The sequence below is a fragment of the Mizuhopecten yessoensis genome, unplaced genomic scaffold (assembly GCF_002113885.1).
Source record: "Mizuhopecten yessoensis strain PY_sf001 unplaced genomic scaffold, ASM211388v2 scaffold7021, whole genome shotgun sequence".
Taxonomy (NCBI): Eukaryota; Metazoa; Mollusca; class Bivalvia; order Pectinida; family Pectinidae; genus Mizuhopecten; species Mizuhopecten yessoensis.
In genome coordinates this window covers 847,489-868,710 of record NW_018406841.1, presented here as the reverse complement: position 1 = coordinate 868,710, position 21,222 = coordinate 847,489, and the positions used below count along the sequence as shown (strand labels likewise).

At 36.8% G+C, this 21,222-nt stretch overlaps 1 protein-coding gene across 1 annotated transcript in view; it reads right to left on the bottom strand.

Annotated features, from left to right (window-relative positions):
• LOC110452976 (suppressor of lurcher protein 1-like) overlaps positions 1-21,222 on the bottom strand; it is a 240,008-nt gene that overhangs the window by 160,151 nt on the left and 58,635 nt on the right. Inside the window, exon 2 of the mRNA XM_021501759.1 lies at positions 5,990-6,065. Coding sequence (XP_021357434.1) covers positions 5,990-6,065 — 76 coding nt within the window. The remainder of the gene's footprint in view (positions 1-5,989; positions 6,066-21,222) is intronic.

Genomic DNA, 21,222 nt, shown 5'->3' with positions numbered 1-21,222 from the left:
CAGTCTAACTGACCATTTTTGTTTTATTTTCCTTTGAAAAGACTTCACAGACATAATTGTTTCTCACATCATGACTTAACCAGGAAATCAAGACAATTAAAACTTTTATTCTGCTGAAATACATTTCTCAGGACTCATCTGAAAACTAAAACTTAAATGAAACTTAAACTGAAGACTAGCATGAAATATTTTCTATACTTCTTGTACTCAAAGAAACATGTCTTTGAGATCAACTCAAAAATCTTTTGATTTTAACTTAATACTGGTCTAAAATCATCATGAAACACATTGAAGTCAATGAGAAGTTCCTAGTTCTGCATCTGAATTTCCTGATTTCACTCAGGTACACTTAAACCGCACAAGCAACCTCAATTAGAATTCAATGAATTTTGAATTTTGAAATTATTATACAAATTCGTAAAATGAAATTAGCAGAACTCAGATTTAAACTCCAAAAAATATCAATATGGGAACCCCACAAGAACTATCTACATCAAACTTCCTAAAATTATTGATATCAAAAATCCCAAAAATTATAATCAGTGTTAAAACTTCAGAAAATAATCGGTAGCTGGATTGTCCGTAGGAGATTAATTCTGCAGAAATAGTGGATGAGGAGACCAACCAAAGGGTCACTCTGTCGGCCATTTGTCATGACAGTTTTGGATTGTGTTTTGTGATGAATAAATTCCGCGGCCTGTAATGCATCCGTATTGCTTGAACTGTCCACGGGACAATTAACTTTCTCATTTCTCACACACAACATCATAAAACATCTTCCACTCTTTTGATTTTCACCAGGAATCAACTTCAGATTAATCACGGGGAACACAATTTAATCTCGATTCCTGCGTGAACACATTTTACATGAAATTTGAATTATGGGCTTGTAATTATTTGGTGCTACGTAGATTACAAGATCAATATTAACAAAACTATGGTGATACCAGTTTCAAAGAGAATGGGCCAAATGACAAAACTTTTTTGAAACACCCAAACTTGAAATTACCATAAGTAACTTATCAATTTATAAATATAATTGTTATATTGAGTAAATGAAAATATTGATTACACTCACATTGATGTTTGTATGATAATGAGTGTGTGTATGTCTTTATATATGTTTGTGTTATGTCATGTTATGTATATATATTGTAACTGTATTGTATACTAATGTAAAAATTTGAAGAAAAAACAAGAAAAAAAACAAACTATGGTGATAATAATGTTTCCTAATTTATTAAAATTTTCTTGATGCACTTTAAATTTGGTTAGTAAGACAAGTAGTGAGTTGGCTTCTTTGTCGAAGAAAGAGAAGCAATTTTCCTGTTAATCATGAGTTATCTGCTAGCAATGTCATTAGTTATGGTGAATCAGGAGACAACAATGCTCTCTAAGCAATTTTCTCCAGTCACTTTTGGGTTTCTTAAGCCCATTACTCAAACCAACTATTCGAGGACAGAATCATTCTGTAACAATTTTCGATGGCATAAGTTCAAATGAAAAGAAGTGCTACTTTTAGCGCTTGCTGTCTGCTGTCGGAATTGCTTCGTTTGCAGATCCTTTTCTAATCTCCTTGTAACATTTTATTTTTTTCCCAGTAATTTCTTTTCTATTTATAAATGTAGCACTATCTTAATAAAGTACAAAAGTATGGCAAATCATTTATATTTTGGGAGTTTTCTGATTGTCCTTAAAAACTTGGGTGTGGTCAATGCCAGGTGTATTTGTTAAGAAAAATAAAACAATATAATTTTTTTGTACAATCTTGTTTCACATTCTTTTTTTCTGCCTCAGGATCATCTACTTAGCATTTAGTATGAATCCTGATATTGTGGCTTACCGTCTTTTTCCCCCATTTTTTTTAATAGCATTATTACAAGGTAACTTTTTTAGGAGCCTTGCTATGACTGTAACGTCTCTGGTGAGTGATTGTAACCTCTCTGGTGTGTGATTGTAACCTTTCTGGTGAGTGATTGTAACCTCTCTGGTGAGTGACTGTAACCTCTATGAAGTGTGATTGTAACCTCTCTGGTGTGTGATTGTAACCTCTCTGGTGTGTGATTGCAACCTCTCTGGTGTGTGATTGTAACCTCTCTGAAGTGTGATTGTAACCTCTCTGGTGTGTGATTGTGACCTCTCTGGTGTGTAATTGTAACCTCTCTGGTGTGTGACTGTAACCTCTCTGGTGTGTGATTTTGACCTCTCTGGTGTGTGATTGTAACCTCTTTGGTGTGTGATTGTAACCTCTCTGGTGTGTGATTGTAACCTCTCTGGTGTGTGATTGCAACCTCTCTGGTGTGTGATTGTAACCTCTCTGAAGTGTGATTGTAACCTCTCTGGTGTGTGATTGTGACCTCTCTGGTGTGTGATTGTAACCTCTCTGGTGTGTGACTGTAACCTCTCTGGTGTGTGATTGTAACCTCTCTGGTGTGTGATTATAACCTCCCTGGTGTGTGGTTGTAACCTCTCTGGTGTGTGATTGTGACCTCTCTGGTGTGTGATTGTGTGAGTGTAACCTCTCTGGTGTGTGATTGTAACCTCTCTGGTGTGTGATTGTAACGTCTCTGGTGTGTGATTGTAACGTCTCTGGTGTGTGATTGTAACGTCTCTGGTGTGTGATTGTAACCTCGCTGGTGTGTGATTGTGACCTCTCTGGTGTGTGACTGTAACCTCTCTGGTGAGTGATTGTAACCTCTCTGGTGTTTGATTGTGACCTCTCTGGTGTGTGACTGTAACCTCTCTGGTGTGTGATTGAAACCTCTATGGTGTGTGATTGTAACCTCTCTGGTGTGTGATTGTAACCTCTCTGGTGTGTGATTGTAACCTCTCTGGTGTGTGATTGTAACCTCTCTGGTGTGTGATTGTAACCTCTCTGGTGTGTGATTGTAACCTCTCTGGTGTGTGATTGTAACCTCTCTGGTGTGTGATTGTAACCTCTCTGGTGTGTGATTGTAACCTCTCTGGTGTGTGATTGTAACCTCTCTGGTGTGTGATTGTAACCTCTCTGGTGTGTGATTGTAACCTCTCTGGTGTGTGATTGTAACCTCTCTGGTGTGTGATTGTAACCTCTCTGGTGTGTGATTGTGAGGTTACTGGCAGCCATGATTGAACACATTGTTTGTTTCATCTGCAAAGGTCAAACACTGGTGGCGTGGTGCCTTTGGCGTTCTCCACACAACACGATCGACAACAAGGACCCAGCAAGTTTTCACAGCAGTGTCAACTAAGACAGACCACTTTGTGCCCCTTGAATCTGTTTTTATCTTCTGAATCTGTTTTTATCTTCTGAATCTGTTCTTGTCTTCTGAATCTGTTTTTATCTTCTGAATCTGTTTTTATCTTCTGAATCTGTTCTTGTCTCTGTGTCGGAATTGAACCCCTGTAGGTCTGGGTAAGAATCAAGCCTACTATATACCACTACATGTTACTTAAGAGGCGACCAATATGGGGAACCCTAATAAAAAGGGGATCCATTCTGTGTCTCTACTCGTACTACAGGTTGGGAAGAGAATTAGCCTTATATATATCGGTACACATTACTTAAGAGGCGAACAATTTGAGGAACCCTAAGAAACAGGGGATTAAAGATCATTCCGAGTATAAAATCATAAAGTAAAGGTCTTTGTCGTCGTCTTCACTATTAGGAACTCAAGTTATATTGTGCAGGAAATGATATGTCAGCTAACATCTTTATAATTTACTGAGCTAATTTCCTTACCTATCACTAATCAATATTGTATTTACCCTGTAATAAACTGATATCTGGTATTAAGCCCGTCCCTTACGGTTACAGTCCATGAAATTACCAACACAGTTGTCTCATTGTCCTTAAGTAAGCTTTATAAGCTTTATGACCCAACTACTTTTCATGATAAGAGATGATTGTGTTGGCCTAAGTTGGGCTTACTGCAGGTTATATACGTTTTTCTTTTCCTGTGTGACAATTTCTCTATGAATACATGTAACATTGTATAAAAAAAAATACCCAAACAACATTCCAGTATTTAACTCATTCACCCCTGCAGACACATTTGAACTCTTTTCAAATTAGAGGCTGGAATAGTTCATTATGACATTTCAAGGGGGAACGAGTTAAGCACGTGATTTATTCCAGGACATTTTTAAAAGAAAATATTTCAAGTTTACATTTTGAAATCTATACCTGTGTAAAGACCTGACTCCACCCCCCCCCCCCCCCCCCCCCCCCCCCCCTCCTCTTAATGTGAACTCTTTTCTTTTCACTAAAATCACAATATCAATTCATAGATATTATAACACTATATAACTGTTCTTTTTTCTTTTTTCCTGGATACGTTTTTGAAAGAAAATGGAGAAATGACACTGATATAATTTCATAAAAACATTTCTTTCAAAAAAGGTTATAATTGTTGATGTATCCCTATGTGGCTGAAGAAATTTGGTCACTGATGTACAGACTACAGAACTAATAACGAGAAAACTGGAAATTAGTCTGGGCAGCTAGCCTCTGACAAGTCGTCACATTCCTCAAACGTAAAACAAAATCAAAATCATTTATCTTTTCAAATGTGCAATTTTCAAAGATATTACTTTCAACAGCATTGTTGACAGGATAACTGATGAGGCCAACAGTGACACATCCAGGAACAATCTACCGAGGGATAGGAAACTAGAAATGGCAACAGAAATGATGGAACGCCCGTGTTTTTGGGTCAGTACATTTCGCCGTCTGCAATACGACATGCCGACTTTCCAAGGAAATCTGTATTTCACCGATCCAATCATCTCGAACTATATGACTAGGTCGTCACCATGACATCCAAATCTGAAATAGCTCGCTGATCCAACATAAATCACGCCCTGACTCCTGCAGTACACACATCACAAAGCAAAAATGTGTCGGTGGATATGTTTTTTAATTCCTGCAGAGACCTTCGAATCTGAAAAATATATGTGATGCCAAATTTTGACATTTTGCCAGTTAACCCTTTCACCACTGTAGACCATAATGGACTCGTCCAGATCAATGCATGGTAGAGTCTACTAAAGTTACATAGGGGTGAAAGGGTTAAAAAGTCTTCACTGACAGGAGATTTAGAATTCAGATTTTTTTTAAAGATATTAGAAGGATTTACACTTGTATTGCTAATACTGTGATGATTTGTTCAGCCAGCCACCATCGTTCTGAGACGAAGTGGCTGGATTGTAAAATGATTGTATTATGGAAGACATTTTTAACTGGTTCAATGGAATTCTGTCTCCCAAAAACACTGGCATGACAGTGTAACAATATTATAAAATGGGACAGGATATATAGAAACACTTCGATGTATGTTAAGAAAAAATAAATCAAGTAATGGAAAAACAGTGTTCTACAAAAAGAAAAAGAAATCCTTTTACCTAACCATGATTAACCATGCAATCATTCCAATGATAGTCGACAAAGAAAAACCAAGAGAAAAGTTTGTTTTTCCTCTTAACGTCAGTGACATTCAATTTCAATGATGTATTCTAGTTCTTGATCCTTGATCCACTATATTTGCAAAAAAAACAAACATGTATAAACCAAACATTCATGAGGTCATGTGACCTTCTTGCTTCGGTGTACAATAATTTATTTCGCAATACAGAAAATTAAAAGAATCGGCAAAATGACTCGCACTACACATTTGACTGGCTAAACATTAAACACAGACGGTAAGAATATCTGTCAATGTGTGGTGTGTCATTACGAAAATAAGTTGGTGCTAACTTGATGGAGAAACTATTTGGTCTCCAGTTCTTCTAGCACAGCTACAGATAGACAATATCTTTCTACACCACAAACCTGATCAAAATTTAATTAGGAGACGGACAGAGGTTTCATCATAACCACAGCGTGATTGTATCAGGGAAGCATTGCAGATGGTGATAATATCGCAAATAATTAAACAGGAGCTGCAATAGATTTTGTTTAGGTTAATGATTACTAAAATTAAAACAGTCAGTTGGATAAAAAAAAACTTACCTGGATTGATAGCAACGTCGACCAAAGCAAAGTTGACCATCAGTACTAGTACTCCTGGAAACCAGCAAATACGCATCTGAAAAATATAAATCATAACCCTTCATTAATATCAACTGGTTATCTTATCATTATTTAAGGATTGAATCCTGTTCTGTTGAGATTTATACCCCATGAACTTCAACACAACAGGATTCAATCCTTTCATTTACAAATTCATACCCCATGAGAATCAACACAACAGGATTCAATCCTTATATTTACAAATTCATACCCCATGAACATCAACACAACGTGATCAATTCAATCCTTTTATATTTCATACAGCAGGATTTAATCCTTATATTTACATTCACTGCGATTTTGGTATTTTTCATTTATAATTTCTAAAATATTGGACTTGTGTAAGTCTACGCCACGGAGGGTGCTAATGCATGTGCCATCTTCACTCACTGTGTAATGGTAAGATATAAACACTTCCATCTACTCCAATCCTCATATTGACCAATCAAACTGTTTCTTATAAACTATCCAATCCTGAAACTGACCAATCAAACTGTTTGTTATCAACGCTCTCATGCTGAAACCGACCAATCAAACTGTTTGTTATCAACACTCCCATCCTGAAACTGACCAATCAAACTGTTTGTTATCAACACTCCCATCCTTAAACTGACCAATCAGACTTTTTGTTATAAAACACTTCCATCCTTCTTTTGACCTATCAGATTGTTTGCTATAAACACTTTCATCCCCTTCTGACCAATTAGATTGTTTGTTATAAACACTGTCGATCATATCCTACTGACCAATCAGATTGTCTGTTATAACCACAAATTCCCCTCCCCCCACTCTGTGTCTACTCTTATCATTATTCATTACTCTGTTACCAGTGTTACCTTCTAAGCTTCAACTTAGGTTTTCTATCTACGACCAAATTGCATGACCAGTTGGAATAAATTGATGTGAGCGGAGACAAGAAGACTCGGCAGACTTGTACATGAGACGTGCTTGTATGTGGTATTTAGACTTGATCTATCTATAGAGATCTAAGGCTCGGCCACAAATTTACGATCAGGCTAAATTTATATGTTCCATTACAAGTGAACCCGACATAATCGTGACTAAAACCTAATTGACCTCATCCTCTGTAGGGGAGCTCAAAAGTGTTGCTCTATGCAATCAGGGAATCGGAAGATTTATATATACAGCAGGGGACTCCAAGAGCTTCTAAAACCTCTACAGAAACTTGATGAATGATAAGGGGCTTTCAAACGTTTTTCTGTTATTTTGAGGAGTCTCTATTAGTTTCATAAATGATCAGGAGCAGGTTGTCTCCCTTGTCTGACCTCTCCTTGATTAATTGACCCCTAAAATCTCGCTATGATGGGCACCTAATTTTGCTGTTCTCATCAGCCTGGGTATTATAAATGGTAGAATTGTTAGGTATCTAAGATATCAAAAAAATCACAGGCGCTTCCATATCCCAAAAGTTTTATAATAAAATGTTCAATTGACAAATTTGTTGTCAACAACATCTATATCACAAGTCGTTTACGTAACAACCATATTTATGGCTTGTTGTAATGTGCTTAAAAATGATTGTACTTTGACTTTTTGATTAAAATACTGTTAAAATCTATGATTTCCATAATAGAATTGTGTTCAAAAGGAAAAGAAAATCATTGAAAAAACTTCTGCATGAAGTACATAAAAATGTTAAGATAACTTTGTTCAAATCAAGAATGATCGAGTCATTTGATCAGGTAGGCAAGAGTGTCAGTAATTAGTAACTTTATTGACAAAATGAGGCACTGGATCATTTGGTCAGATAAGAGAGGGTGTCAGACAACATAGTCTTTATTTACATCAAGGGAGACTGGATCATTTGGTCAGATAAGAGAAGGTGTCAGTGAACCTGTCTTAACTGACATCAAAGGAGGTTGGATCATTTGGTCAGATAAGACTGTGTCAGTGAACTTAGTCTTAACTGACATCAAGGGAGGCTGGATCATTTGGTCAGATAAGACTGTGTCAGTGAACTTAGTCTTTACTGACATCAAGGGAGGTTGGAGCATTTGGTCAGATAAGACTGTGTCAGTGAACTTAGTCTTAACTGACATCAAGGGAGGCTGGATCATTTGGTCAGATCAGAGAGGGTGTCAGTAAACCCACCTAGGTTATAGACAGAAAAACAAGTATGTTGGTGTCAGATAGCACAGGACATCTTTTAATTCAGGTGTCAGTCAAGTCAGGTTTCACTGTAGATTAAAACAGAAATCAGTTTTTGCATATTTCAATGACCGGTTTGTAGGAGTTCTCAGTTAATTTTGACAGGAAGGTAAATTCTTAGAGCACACAACACAGGACGGAATCTGATCAGACAGCGATATGATCAGTTTTCCCATTTTACATACAGTACATATCAATTTTGACGTCAGGATCTTTTAGATTCTCCGACATTATAAGTGTGACGGACTCCAGACATACGTTTTCAGACAAGCAGCCTGATGGACCGTCCGACACTATGTTATAATACATTGTCCTTTTTTATAATATCTTTCTTTTCCAGTCCAGCCCACTTGTCGATGCTACCGATACCAGGCTAGACCTTCATCAACAAGAACGAGTAAATCGTGGACGACAACATCAGTCTAGAGGGCCAGTGTTTCGGTGACAACTTCTCAGATAAAATTCCCAGGTGGACGGCTTCTCATGATCACACATAACGGCAGCTTCTCTCCGACACTACGGCATTCGACAGATTCATCTGGATCATTACAGTGTTTGCTGTCACCATCGCATCCATGCTTATATTACTCTCTCACACTTCAATGACTCCGACCAGATCAGCGCTGATATGTCAAAGCACCTGTGGGACTCAGATTGAACAATTATTTCCCTATCCCATTACAACCTGACCCAGTAGCAGACAATCATCAACACTCGGTACAGGACAGTGTTTGCACTGCACCAACATACAACATATGTAACGGCTAACAGAGTTGACCTTTGTTTGATCTTCATGGCTTGACCTTGCCCACAACATATGGCTTTTCTTTATGTTATAATAGAAGTTAACATGCTTCACCTTTGAACTTTGTCCTGGCGACACAAAACATTATGAGTGTTACAATCCAATGCTCAAGTGTCGTTATAGTAGTGATGTGATTGATCATGATGCACACTTTTAGTCCATCCAACTGGTAGTTCATCGACAACAGTTATGGAATTTTTTCTTGCTCAATCATTCATTATTCTTTCCCGATTTCACTGTTTGAAATGTTCAATGATTAGCTTGTATGTCACATTGAACACAGTATTCATGTCCTTCATAAAATTTAACATAATAACCCATTAAACTAAACAAAAGGCCCAATTGACCTATATCACTATATGCTTAATATCATAACCCTCGCCCTCATGAGGGTTATATAGAAGTTGTCTGAAAGTTTCAACACATTTGACCCCTGAGACCTTGAATGTGAGTCATGGCTATTCATTTGAACAAAATTTAAAGCCCTTTCATAACAGTATGCTACATAGGCTAAATATCATCACCTCTGACCTTTTGGTATTATAATAATTGTTGATTAAATGTTTTAACACATTTGACCCCTGTGACCTTAAAAGTGGGTCAAGGTTATTCACCCTTTTAGCCTGATCCTTGTTTAATGTTGTTTAAAGTGAAAGTTGACACTTGTTGATGGGCTATGACATATGTTCACATGCTCTCACTGGCAGATGAGCTTAAAATGGAATATTAAGTTTGAGAAACCATTTCAACATAACAACTACACTTGATGAAGCAATAATGTTTAGTTGAGTTACTTCCCTTTTGATCATTGTGAATTGCTGGCAAGTAGACCCTTTCACTGTAGGGCTGAAATGTTAGCAAAAATCACACATGTAAATGTCAACATCATTTACATACTGTGACCCCACTGACCCTGACCTTGTGATATGTTTAAACCGCTAATTGATCATGTACGATTTGTTTGGCTATAACTTTTCTGAAGTGGACTGAAGCCTATAAGAATATAAAACTCGGGAAAGCAGGAGGGCGATGGGAATAACTGGAGGAAGAACGATGATGACGTAATGTTGATTAGGAGTCTTGATAATACTAGAATTCATGTTGAGTTTATCTACAACTTAACTCACGTTAAATTCCCCAGAAACCATTTGTTAAAAAAAATGGATGAGTTACTTATATTATTAACATCGTATCTATAAAGTTCCAAAGGCAGGGCAAACAAACCGAGGACATTTCCAAGGACTAAAAGGACCAACTGGGAAATCACAACGATATCAAAATCTCAAATGCCAGCAACAATGCCAATACAAAGGCATCAACCAATCAAATTACACAACACTGGCATACTAACCAATCAAATTAACTGTCTTAACCACATTCACCAATCACATAAATTGACACAAAATGTTTTAGACGACAAAACGTAGCACTTACTCTGCTAACTATGATCCATGATAGTTTACACAAAATGCGGAATAATCAAATCAGAACAAACTGGATTTCTTCCGCCATTAATCACAAGACAATCATGCCAAAAGGAAAAAAAAAAACGGAACAGAATTTTCAGTGGAAATATGTGCCTTGATATAATAATGGATATTATATAAGAGTTATTAAATTTGATGAAACGGACTGAAGCAAAAAGGGATTTCATATCTATCAAATAATGCTTGTCAATATTGATTACGCGTCCTATCTAAGTTGATTATTTCGATGTAATGTAATGTAATAGAAGTTTATGTAGTATCTAAATTTGTTAAGAGTTGGACCTTAAATCTGTACTCTATCAATCAACTGGATACGGAATTCCTGGAACAAATTCATCTTTCACTCTTGTGTCGACAGTTTAGTAACACTCAAGTATCTGATATTAGACCCCCTGCGAGCTAACATCTGGCCGAACAAGAGTGATTAATATGCTGATAGAGCGTGTTTCATAATTGTTGTACAATAAATTAAGTTCAATTTTTTATCTATACATTATTTATGTAAATAACTCAGTAATCATCACTTACCCAAGTATTTTCACCTAATCCAACAAAATTTCAGTACCCTAAGATTACTATCAATTTTGGAATTCTCCTGAGGTGAATAAGAGGCTCTATGGACTTATTCCTAAGAAAGTTATATAATTTTTTCAGGTCCATAAAACATATTCACCATTTTTTTTTTTTTTTTATAATTATATTAGATACTAAAATTGATTTTTTTAATTCTTAAATTAAATAGAATATATGAAACTTGTAGGGAGAAATTTAATACTGCATTTGACAAAGAGTAATATGAGGTTACATTACGGAAGTGATGTCATGAAGACAATATTGACTGGCTGTTTCTTAAAATAGTAACACTGAATCAATATCACAAATCACCGACCTCCACGTGATAATGATTTAACCAATGAGGACGAAGGAAAAGTTGTGTCATCTAATATTATTCAATTATAGCCTTTGGCTGAGGTCGATACCTGGATTTATCGACCCGAGAAATCCAGGTATTGACCGAAGTTAAAGGCTACAATTGTTTTATTATTTTACAAAACAATAATGTAAGCAATCTGGAAAATAAACACAACAAAAAAGCTTCGGAAATGGGACGGTACATTGTTTGGAGACACGTCATAATTCTATTTTTAGAAACATCCAGTCCTTCAACAAAAATCACGCGCTTTTAGTCAATATCGGTTTTTATCGGTGGACATGTGATGCACTCCTGGCCAATCACTTGTTGGGAATAATATGAAAAAATAATAAATATTATTGTGATAGTGATTCAAATTAAATTGCCTGGCAGCTCCTGTGAGAAGATAGATTTAGGGGTCGTAAACTTGCTCAATGTTCCAAATTCTCGCATAGTTCAACAAGTGTGTTCGCAGAAATCACTCTGGCCAACAGTAATACAGATGTTTCCTCTATTCATGGTAATATATGAGGAACCGCCGGGAACCACCAAGAATTTAATTAGCAACAACAAAATAAGATGTCTTTGACATTCACGAGTCAACTTCATCCCATTTGAGACATTGTACAAATGGCTCTGTTATCAATTTGTATTTATGGTTACCGTAAAAGTATACGTATTTCACTTAAAGTTATAAACGAAAAACAAACAGCAAAACTTGTAATTAAGGAATCTGACCAAAACCATATTGTTACAAAAGTCAAGATTTTCATTTTCTTAAGCAATGCTTTTTCTGTTGGGAAAGCATCTTAATGATTTGCCCTTTTTCGCATGACAAAGGAAACAGCGGTGTTTTCAAAAGCTCAAAACATCAGATTTGAAATACTTATTCTGTACAAAGCAAACCTATACCATTTTAGATGGCAGATATGTTAAAGTACTACGTTCCGAGAAAGAGGAACCAAAACACTTTATAAATAATATATAGACAACAATGCCTTGTCCTTGAAATAAGACACTGACCTTTAATAAATTTGGCATGGGTATTGCTTTAAACTAATTCAACCTCGGACACGAAAATATTAACATCCTATTGCACTCGTGTAATTTCCATGGCCATGCTTCTGACACAGCCGTTAACAATTGTTTTATTTCCAATTAGCTAACCATTGACCTTTTGGTACTCGTGGCAAAAGAACAATGCATTTGTGCTAAAGCTTTGTCTTAATTCAATCACAAAATATGTGCGACAGTCCCGTCTTCATTATGACCCAGTAGCTGTTGCAAAGACGATAAACCCTGAACAAAAAACATTTTGACGGCGGAAGGAGTAAGGAAGTTATGCGGTAAACACCCTTATGTCTTCATTAACCTTGATCGTCCTCCTGTTATTGACCTCACGATAAGATTCCTGGCCACGATGGAATACAGACATGAATCTTTCACTGACTATCCAGATTCACATCTCCGTGGGGAAATGCAGACTCCCTGTGAACTTATTGCATTAAATTGCAGATCAAATAGGAGATCAATACAATTACGATATATTTTTTTCTGTTTGAAACTTGCCGCTGGTATAACCATAAAATCACATGTTCATCAGGAGCCATGAACGACAGCAACCCACAAACTTTGCTTTCAACACAAAAAAAAACAGGTCATCTTTTCATAATTCATGTTAACTGCACCTAGAAAATGATTCAGACTTTCAGTTTGCAAATTAATTCCCTTTACCTTAGAGACTTATGATAATTAAATCTAGTAATCATCCTTCCCAGAGAAAGTTGTATAAATTATAGAAAGACAGTTGGATTATGGGGACTTTTGTACTGAGAACTACTGAAATCCACTTCCTAAAACACTTAAGCTGGATTAAGTGCAAAAATCAAATAAGTCGTGGCTGGAATAATGTGGTAGGAATTTATTTCTGTAATTTTGTCAATCCCCTATCATAATTATATACATCTGTTTTGCATTCTTCTCGTAAAATTTTCACAACAGATATTCAAAACTGCAGAAGATACAATACTATTTTCTCAATTCTTTTTATTTAAATTTAAGGGGGAGGAAAGTTCAGAAAATGATGATAACATGAAAGCAGTTGATGTTCAACCATTTATGTTCAACCATTATTTTATTTAGATTAAGAAATAATTAATGTAGAAGTTCTAATTTACTGAAGTTCACTTATAATCTTACAACTCAACTTTACACAGCCAGGCCTTTTCACAAACAGTTGAAAAAACAAACCCATTATAAAATGGCATTCAAGTTAACACAGCTAACATGACAAGTAATTTGTCCATTTTGATGACCCGACCACAGGATGTGTATGCACACCGACCAATGACAGGCTAATATCTGAATGACAAGCAATTCGTCCGGATGATGAACCTGAAGCACATTGCGGTATGTACACTTCCTAATGATAGGTTATTTGACGACTACCCCGCATTGTTGCAAGCAAACATCGTATTTCTGATCGTGTCTAGGCCACCACAACCAAACACATTACCGCAAATCAACGTCCATTCACAAGCATTGGGGGTACGGTTCCTGGAGGTCGTGTTAGTGGTCAACATTATTTGTCCAGGAGACTGACCACTTAAGTTTTACAGACCTATGGCATTAAGTCCCTAAATAATATTTGACAACCTCTGTTTGAGTTATGACCTTCCTGGTGTTATTAACCAAAAGATCAATTTAGGTTGGGTCAATCTTTGGCCATGATTTGGACAAACAAACACTGTCTGGGGCCGGAATTGAAATGACCCTCATTGACCACGCACCATCAGGGTTGACTAGGAGGTCTATTGCTTCTGTAGATGGGTGGATATGTCACCTATAAGTCATGACAGTGTGGCTATTGGTCAATTTCATGCATTACTTATGTCAACCTCAAGTTCTTGTTTATCCAAAATCACATCAGCAATATGCTAGACCACTATTTATGACCAAATAAACATCAGCTGTCTTTAAGGTCTCACCATTACAGAATCTATCACAGCCGAGGAACGGGGAGTGGGCAACTTCCGTACACAGTATCACAGCTATATGAAACCAAAATTGATCTGCTATATGCCAACTCCAACACGTTTCTCTCTTACCCCGTCTTTCTTTATCGTTCCCTTTTAAAGCAACTTTAACATTTGCCACTTAAATATAAACTTTATTTATTTTACAACAATTATGAAGCAAGTTGTGTTAACTTATATTAATCACTCTTGTTGACCTGGATGTTAGTGTGCAGGAGTCTTAGAGTGGGAGGAAAAACCGGAGTACCCGGAGAAAACCCACATGGTCGGACAGGTGACCCCATTACCTTTTCATGTCCGATCAGGGAATCGAACCCCCACCCCCAGCCTTGGTGAAAAGCATATACGCTAAACGCTGCACCAACCGACCACCCATATTTCTAAATGACAAATGATATAAACCAGTTTGCCAGTTGTCAGAACAATGGGATTAGATTGGAGGTACCATGTTCCCTGTCCAAGTTGTAGCATTTCAATAATGGAGGTACATGTAACTGGCCCTCGTGTGGCCCAATAAGTCAAAAGTTTACATCATATTGATGTGACATATGTTATGTTATGGAAATGTGATGTTATAGAAGCATCAAGAATTCCCATATCACTACCGAAAAACTGCATATTTGGAAACGTTTTTTAGCACGACTCTACCTTTGATAAATCATTTTGGAAAAAATAAAATAGATGTTGCAGAATTCTTATGAAAAAAATAAAATAAAATAAATTACCAACAAAAAATTATCAGCTAGTGTTCTGTGTATGTGACAAGACCAGACCAGGATTTGAACCCAGATCAAATGTCACTCAAACCAAATGAGCTACCAGCTGGTCAGCATTACTATGTAAGGCCCGAGCTCCCACTACAGTTATGTCTAAAACCAAACAAAGGTTTGGTTTGTTTGTGTTTTATGTCCTATTAACATCTATGGTCATTTAAGGACATGCCAGGTTTTGACGGTGGAGGAAAGCCGGAGTTCCCGGAGAAAAACCACCGACCGACGGCCAGTACCTAATGACTGCCCCACGTAGGCCTCGAACCCGCAACCCAGTGGTGGAGGGCTAGTGGTAGCAGAATGTCAGACCCCTTAACCACTTGGCCACCGCGGCCCCCCACAGCCATCCCAAATAAAGTGAAGGACCTGTAGGTACAAAAATCTACTGTGGAACTCTCTAGTGTTTTCCTGCAGTGGCACAGGGATCCTTAAACCCCTAATAGAAAACCGTTCAGATTGATCTTGCCTGTGCCCCGCTTTGACCATCAATGCACATATCAGAGAAACTAACTTAACCACAAAAACTTAATGTATTGGAGATGCTGACAAAGTCAATGGACCATGAAAGGTAGGCTGCATCCAGCATTTGATGCATGGGTTGAGATGTACTACCTAAGATGCATCTATGGTCCAGTTTGGTTGGTCTAGCACTTATACTTTCAGTGAAACTAACTTAAACACAAAAACTTAATGTTAGCGCTGCCGTCACCAGAAAAGCAACACCTAAGTCTCGCTTCCGCTATTTCGTGGCGGCGACACAAAAACAAACATAAACAATTATAGCAATGCAAATATATGTTCTAAATTTTTTAACATGTACATGCATTGGGGATTAGCTGATCAGTTTGGAAATTCACATTTCTAATTAACTCATTCACCCCTGAAGACACATTTTTACTCTTCCAATTCAAAAGTTGGAATAGTTCATTATGAAATTTCAGGGGTGAATGAGTTAAGTAGCCATAAGGTTGGACAATGCACTGAATCTGTTAAAAGACTCGCATACTAAAATAACGTTGTATTCAGAAAGCTTATAAAACAGTCAAATTTGTACATGCAGCCACTCCATTTACAGACCACCTGTTTTAAGAGACCACTGTTATGTTCCCCATAGTTGTGATTTCATTGTGAACAAAACCTGTCTTAAGAGACCACCTGTGTTAACAGACCAGTTATTTTCCCCATAGTTGTGATTTCACTGTGAACAAAACCTGTCTTAAGAGACCACCTGTGTTAACAGACCACTATTATGTTCCCCATAGTTATGATTTCATTGTGAACAAAACCTGTCTTAAGAGACCACCTGTGTTAACAGATCACTGTTATCTTCCCCATAGTTGTGATTTCACTGTGAACAAAACCTGTCTTAAGAGACCACCTGTGTTAACAGACCACTGTTATCTTCCCCATAGTTATGATTTCACTGTGAACAAAACCTGTCTTAAGAGACCACCTGTGTAAACAGACCACTGTTATCTTCCCCATGGTATTGATTTCATTGGGAACTCAACCTGCAAAGAGATCACTTATAGGAGTTTCGGCTGTTTGTTGTTGGCTTTGAAATATAAGAGTCCTGGTTAGTTGTAATCCAACCCCCTAAAGGGGGAAAATGATCTAACAGTTAATTACTCCTTAATCCAGTCACTTTTCTTCTAAGCTTAAGTGGATGGTTTTTGAGTCAGTTGGAATGCTGGGATATGTTTTCCAGACTAAAACGCTCGGAGCTTAATGGTAGGACAATGCGATAATGAGGCTCCACTCGGTATTATATCCATCTACAAAATATCGTCCTACTGCATAATCATAGTTTATGGGTTAATAAATCTTCATATATGCCTCATAGAAAAGTTGGTTATTGTTTTTTATGGAATGTGAGTAGTGAAAATAACAGCCATAAACATCGCCTGCCTGGCTGCAATAAACAACTTGGTTTAGCAAACATTGGATATTAGTGGTCGCAACACGCGACTCAGTCAAACTCTGTCACACACACAATTTCACTTTACATCATGTGGCAAATATAATGTTTCAGTTTATGTAATCATGCGGCTTTCTAAAATTCAGACTGTTTTATATCCTCAGATTTCACATGAACTGAATCCTCTTAACAATATTTTCTATTGTCCAACACATCAAATACATATAAAACATACGTCTGATGAAATCATTGTTTTAAATCAAATTAATATTTTTTTATTCAAACGCTTTCAACATTCATGGTGACTCTTAAAGTGTAAAAATGACAGCTAGGTCACCCATCATTTATTTGTTATGTAAGAGGTTACTTCCCTTAATATCACATTTCATTTTAAAAGGAATACATTGTACAGATTACAGAATAAGAGGTTACTTCTCTTAATATCACATTTTATTTAATATCACATTCATGATATTAAAAGGAATACACAGTATTGATTTTACTATATCTACTTCAGATACCCCTAATGGGACCACATGATTTGGCTGGTTTCAGAAAGTTCATAATGAACTATTCCAACCTTTAAATTGGACGAGTTCAAATGTGTCTTCAGGGGTGAACGTGTTAAACCCAATCCTTTGGACTGGACAGATTGTGGTTTAGACAGAGCATACTGTTTAAGGAACTAATTAAATGTTAAATAGTTGTTATGTGTTATTAATCTAATGAAAAAAAAACCCAAAAAAACCCAATGAAGTCATGTGATGAGTCAGCTGACAATTAACCAACCTGTCACCATACCAGACAATTGATAAAGCTACGCTGCTCTGATCAGGAGGCTGTTTAAGCTGCCCTGTCAGATCGTAACACTGCCTACAGGTTTTAAGACTTATCTGGGATTAATTTGATAGATGAGAACGAAAGCCATCTTGAGGAGCTCCACTCTATTAGGAAAACACTTGAGATCCTGTAATACTTCTCACCTTCTAGGGAATGGTAAGTGTCCAGGGACTGGTCAAATATGTCCAGTTAGCAACATGATGGACGGGCTGACCATTACCTGATCAGACTCAGTATCGATATCAAGTAAGTTTCGCACCAGTCAATTAAGTGTCTTAATTCATACAAGTGGGTTTATGGGCAATGTAGTGTTACTGTATATATATTGCTGAATGTATCAAAATTGATAGAGTATTATCATCACGTGGTTGTTATAGTCATCACAACAATAATCCAGAAAATTTTACTACCAGATACTTTTTGAATATATCCATTAACCATCTTCATCTTTAATAAATTAGTTCTTGGAAACTTCAGTTGGAAAATCAGAAACCCATTTCAGAATTACATTTAAAGTGTCTGCATCAGGCAGTTAACTCATTTACCCCTGAAGACACATTTGAACTCTTCTAATTCAAAGGTTGGAATAATCCATTACGAAATTTCAGGGGTGAATGAGTTAAAAGATGACCACATTAACACATTTTGATGTGACATTTCCAAGTCAAGATTTCTATATTTAATATCTTGATAAAGATGTGCTACCTGTCAACACAATGAACAAGAGCACCACAAGGGGAAGCATGATACGCCCTGTCAGACCCTCTGAGGGTACTTTGAGGTATGAGTCTTGAACAATTGATAGAAAGTCTTGCATTTTCGAAGGAATGCTCTTATTTGGCAATGGAGAAGGGGAATAACTCTACCGAAAAGCGTTTAAATGTCACCATTTAAGAACTCACATTCAAAGTATCATGTAATGAAACAATCAAGTAGTTTAATAAAAATCAAAGAACAATTGTTTGAATTATCATATAAACAAGCAAAAGTTAACAGCATGAATGGAGGCAGGAGAGTAATGACAAGGAAAAGTCAACAGATGGAAATCGGACATCAGGACATCCGGACATCCAGACATCAGTCAATGCAGCCCATACCATAATACAGAAGGGAGTGTTCTCAAAAACAAAAATATAATAGCTTCTAACCCAGCCACACAGGAAGTACAGAAGGGAGTGTTCTCAAAGATAAAACATATAGCCTCTAACCCAGCCACACAGGAGGTACAGAAGGGAGCGTTCTCAAAGACAGAACATATAGCCTCTAACCCAGCCACACCATGAGTACAGAAGGGAGTGTTCTCAAAGATAAACATATAGCCTCTTACCAAACCAATCCATGAGTACAGAAGGGAGCGTTCTCAAAGATAAAATAAAATAGCCTCTCACCCAGCCACACAGGAAGTACAGAAGGGAGCGTTCTCAAAGATAGAACAAAATAGCCTCTAACCAATCCACACAAGAAGTATGGAAGGGAGCATTCTGAAAGATAGAACAAAATAGCATCTAACCAAGCCATACAGGAAGTGTGGAAGGGAGCATTCTCAAAGATAAAACATAACCCAGCCACACAGGAAGTATGGAAGAAAGCATTCTCAAAGATAAAACAAAATAGCATCTAACCCAGCCACACAGGAAGCATGGAAGAAAGCATTCTTAAAGATAGAACAAAATAGCCTCTAACCCAGCCATACAGGAATTATGGAAGGGAGCATTCTCAAAGATAAAACAAATTAGCCTCTAACCCAGCCATACAGGAAGTTTGGAAGGCGCTCACAAAGATAGGACAAAATATCCTCTAACCCAGTCATACAGAAAGTATAGAAGGGAGCGTTCTCAAAGATAGAACAAAAAATCCTCAAACCCAGCCATACAGGAAGTTTGGAAGGGAGCGTGCTCAAAAGTAACACAAATTAGTCTCTAATCCAGTCACAGGAAGTGCAGAAGGGAGCATGCTTACCAACAACAACCCTAGCTATTACATCAGACACACTTAACTGAAGGATGCATGCTAACCGGTAATAGATCTAGAGTGGCCTCTAACCAAGCCACACAGGAAGTAGACATTAGGGAGAATGTTTAAAGATAAGACAAAGAAGGACAGAGAAGTATACCGATAAGACGTACATGTTGTCTTTGATGCTAAGGGCAAAAAACCTTTGAAACATCAAAGCCCTAGCTGGATGCCCATTGAAGTTTTCCCCTATTTATATGTCCGACTGCAGTATTGTTTTGACCTTTGCAATATATTGGTCTGTAAATTACAGCTAAATGACAGCTAATTTGTAATCTTTATAATTGCATGATTGTGCAACCCAAATTTCAAATTTATATTGAAGATTATTGGATGCCAAAAACTTAAACATTAAACCTTGTTTATCCTGCAACTTCAATTTCTTTTTTAACTCTTCAAATGATCCCAATAGCTTTTAACCCTTAGGCTGCTACATTGATTTCTATGTAAAGGGATGCCACTGCTGAATTAATTATTGAAATATAAATTAATTTACTTAATTTTTCAAATGTGCATAACTTGAAAAATATTTGTTATATGTGAATAAAAGTTATAGGAAAATTGTTCGTTATTGTCTCTAGTTTATATTAACCTTTTTTTATTCTAAAGTTGCTTCAGTATTTACCTGTACAGGTGGTAATAAAGGTAAGAAAATGTGAAACTTTTAATTAATCGGATTTAAGCACCAGAAAGATATTTTAAAATCGTTTTTGTCAGCAAATGTGATTGGAAAATGATAACAGAGATTATAAACTTCATTTATGACATAAGACGCAGTACATTTACACGGAGATTCTCAGATAAAAAGGTCAGGTATTTCATCAAGAATTGCATGTGGTTTGCTACAGGTTTCAGGTCGTCATTCAATATATTTATTGTCACAGTCGGCATATAGATATATCTTAGCTACGGTCTAGTTTATGATTAAATCATTGATAAATAGTTTGAAGAAATCAATCGGCTCAAAATGTATCAATGTCAATGTTCAACACGGCCTCACCTGCAGACGACATGTGCGCCTTGGTCAGCGATATTTTCATGTTTGCGTAGGACACAAAGCCGTTCATTGGAAAGTTACATATTATGTTACACCGAAGTATTTCCACATCAACCATGTCAAACCCTTTAAAACCTTTATTATCATCGTAGGTGACGCTGGAGAATAAATGTTTACCATCATATTCATCACTTCAATCTTCACGTCCGCCATTTTTATGACGTTT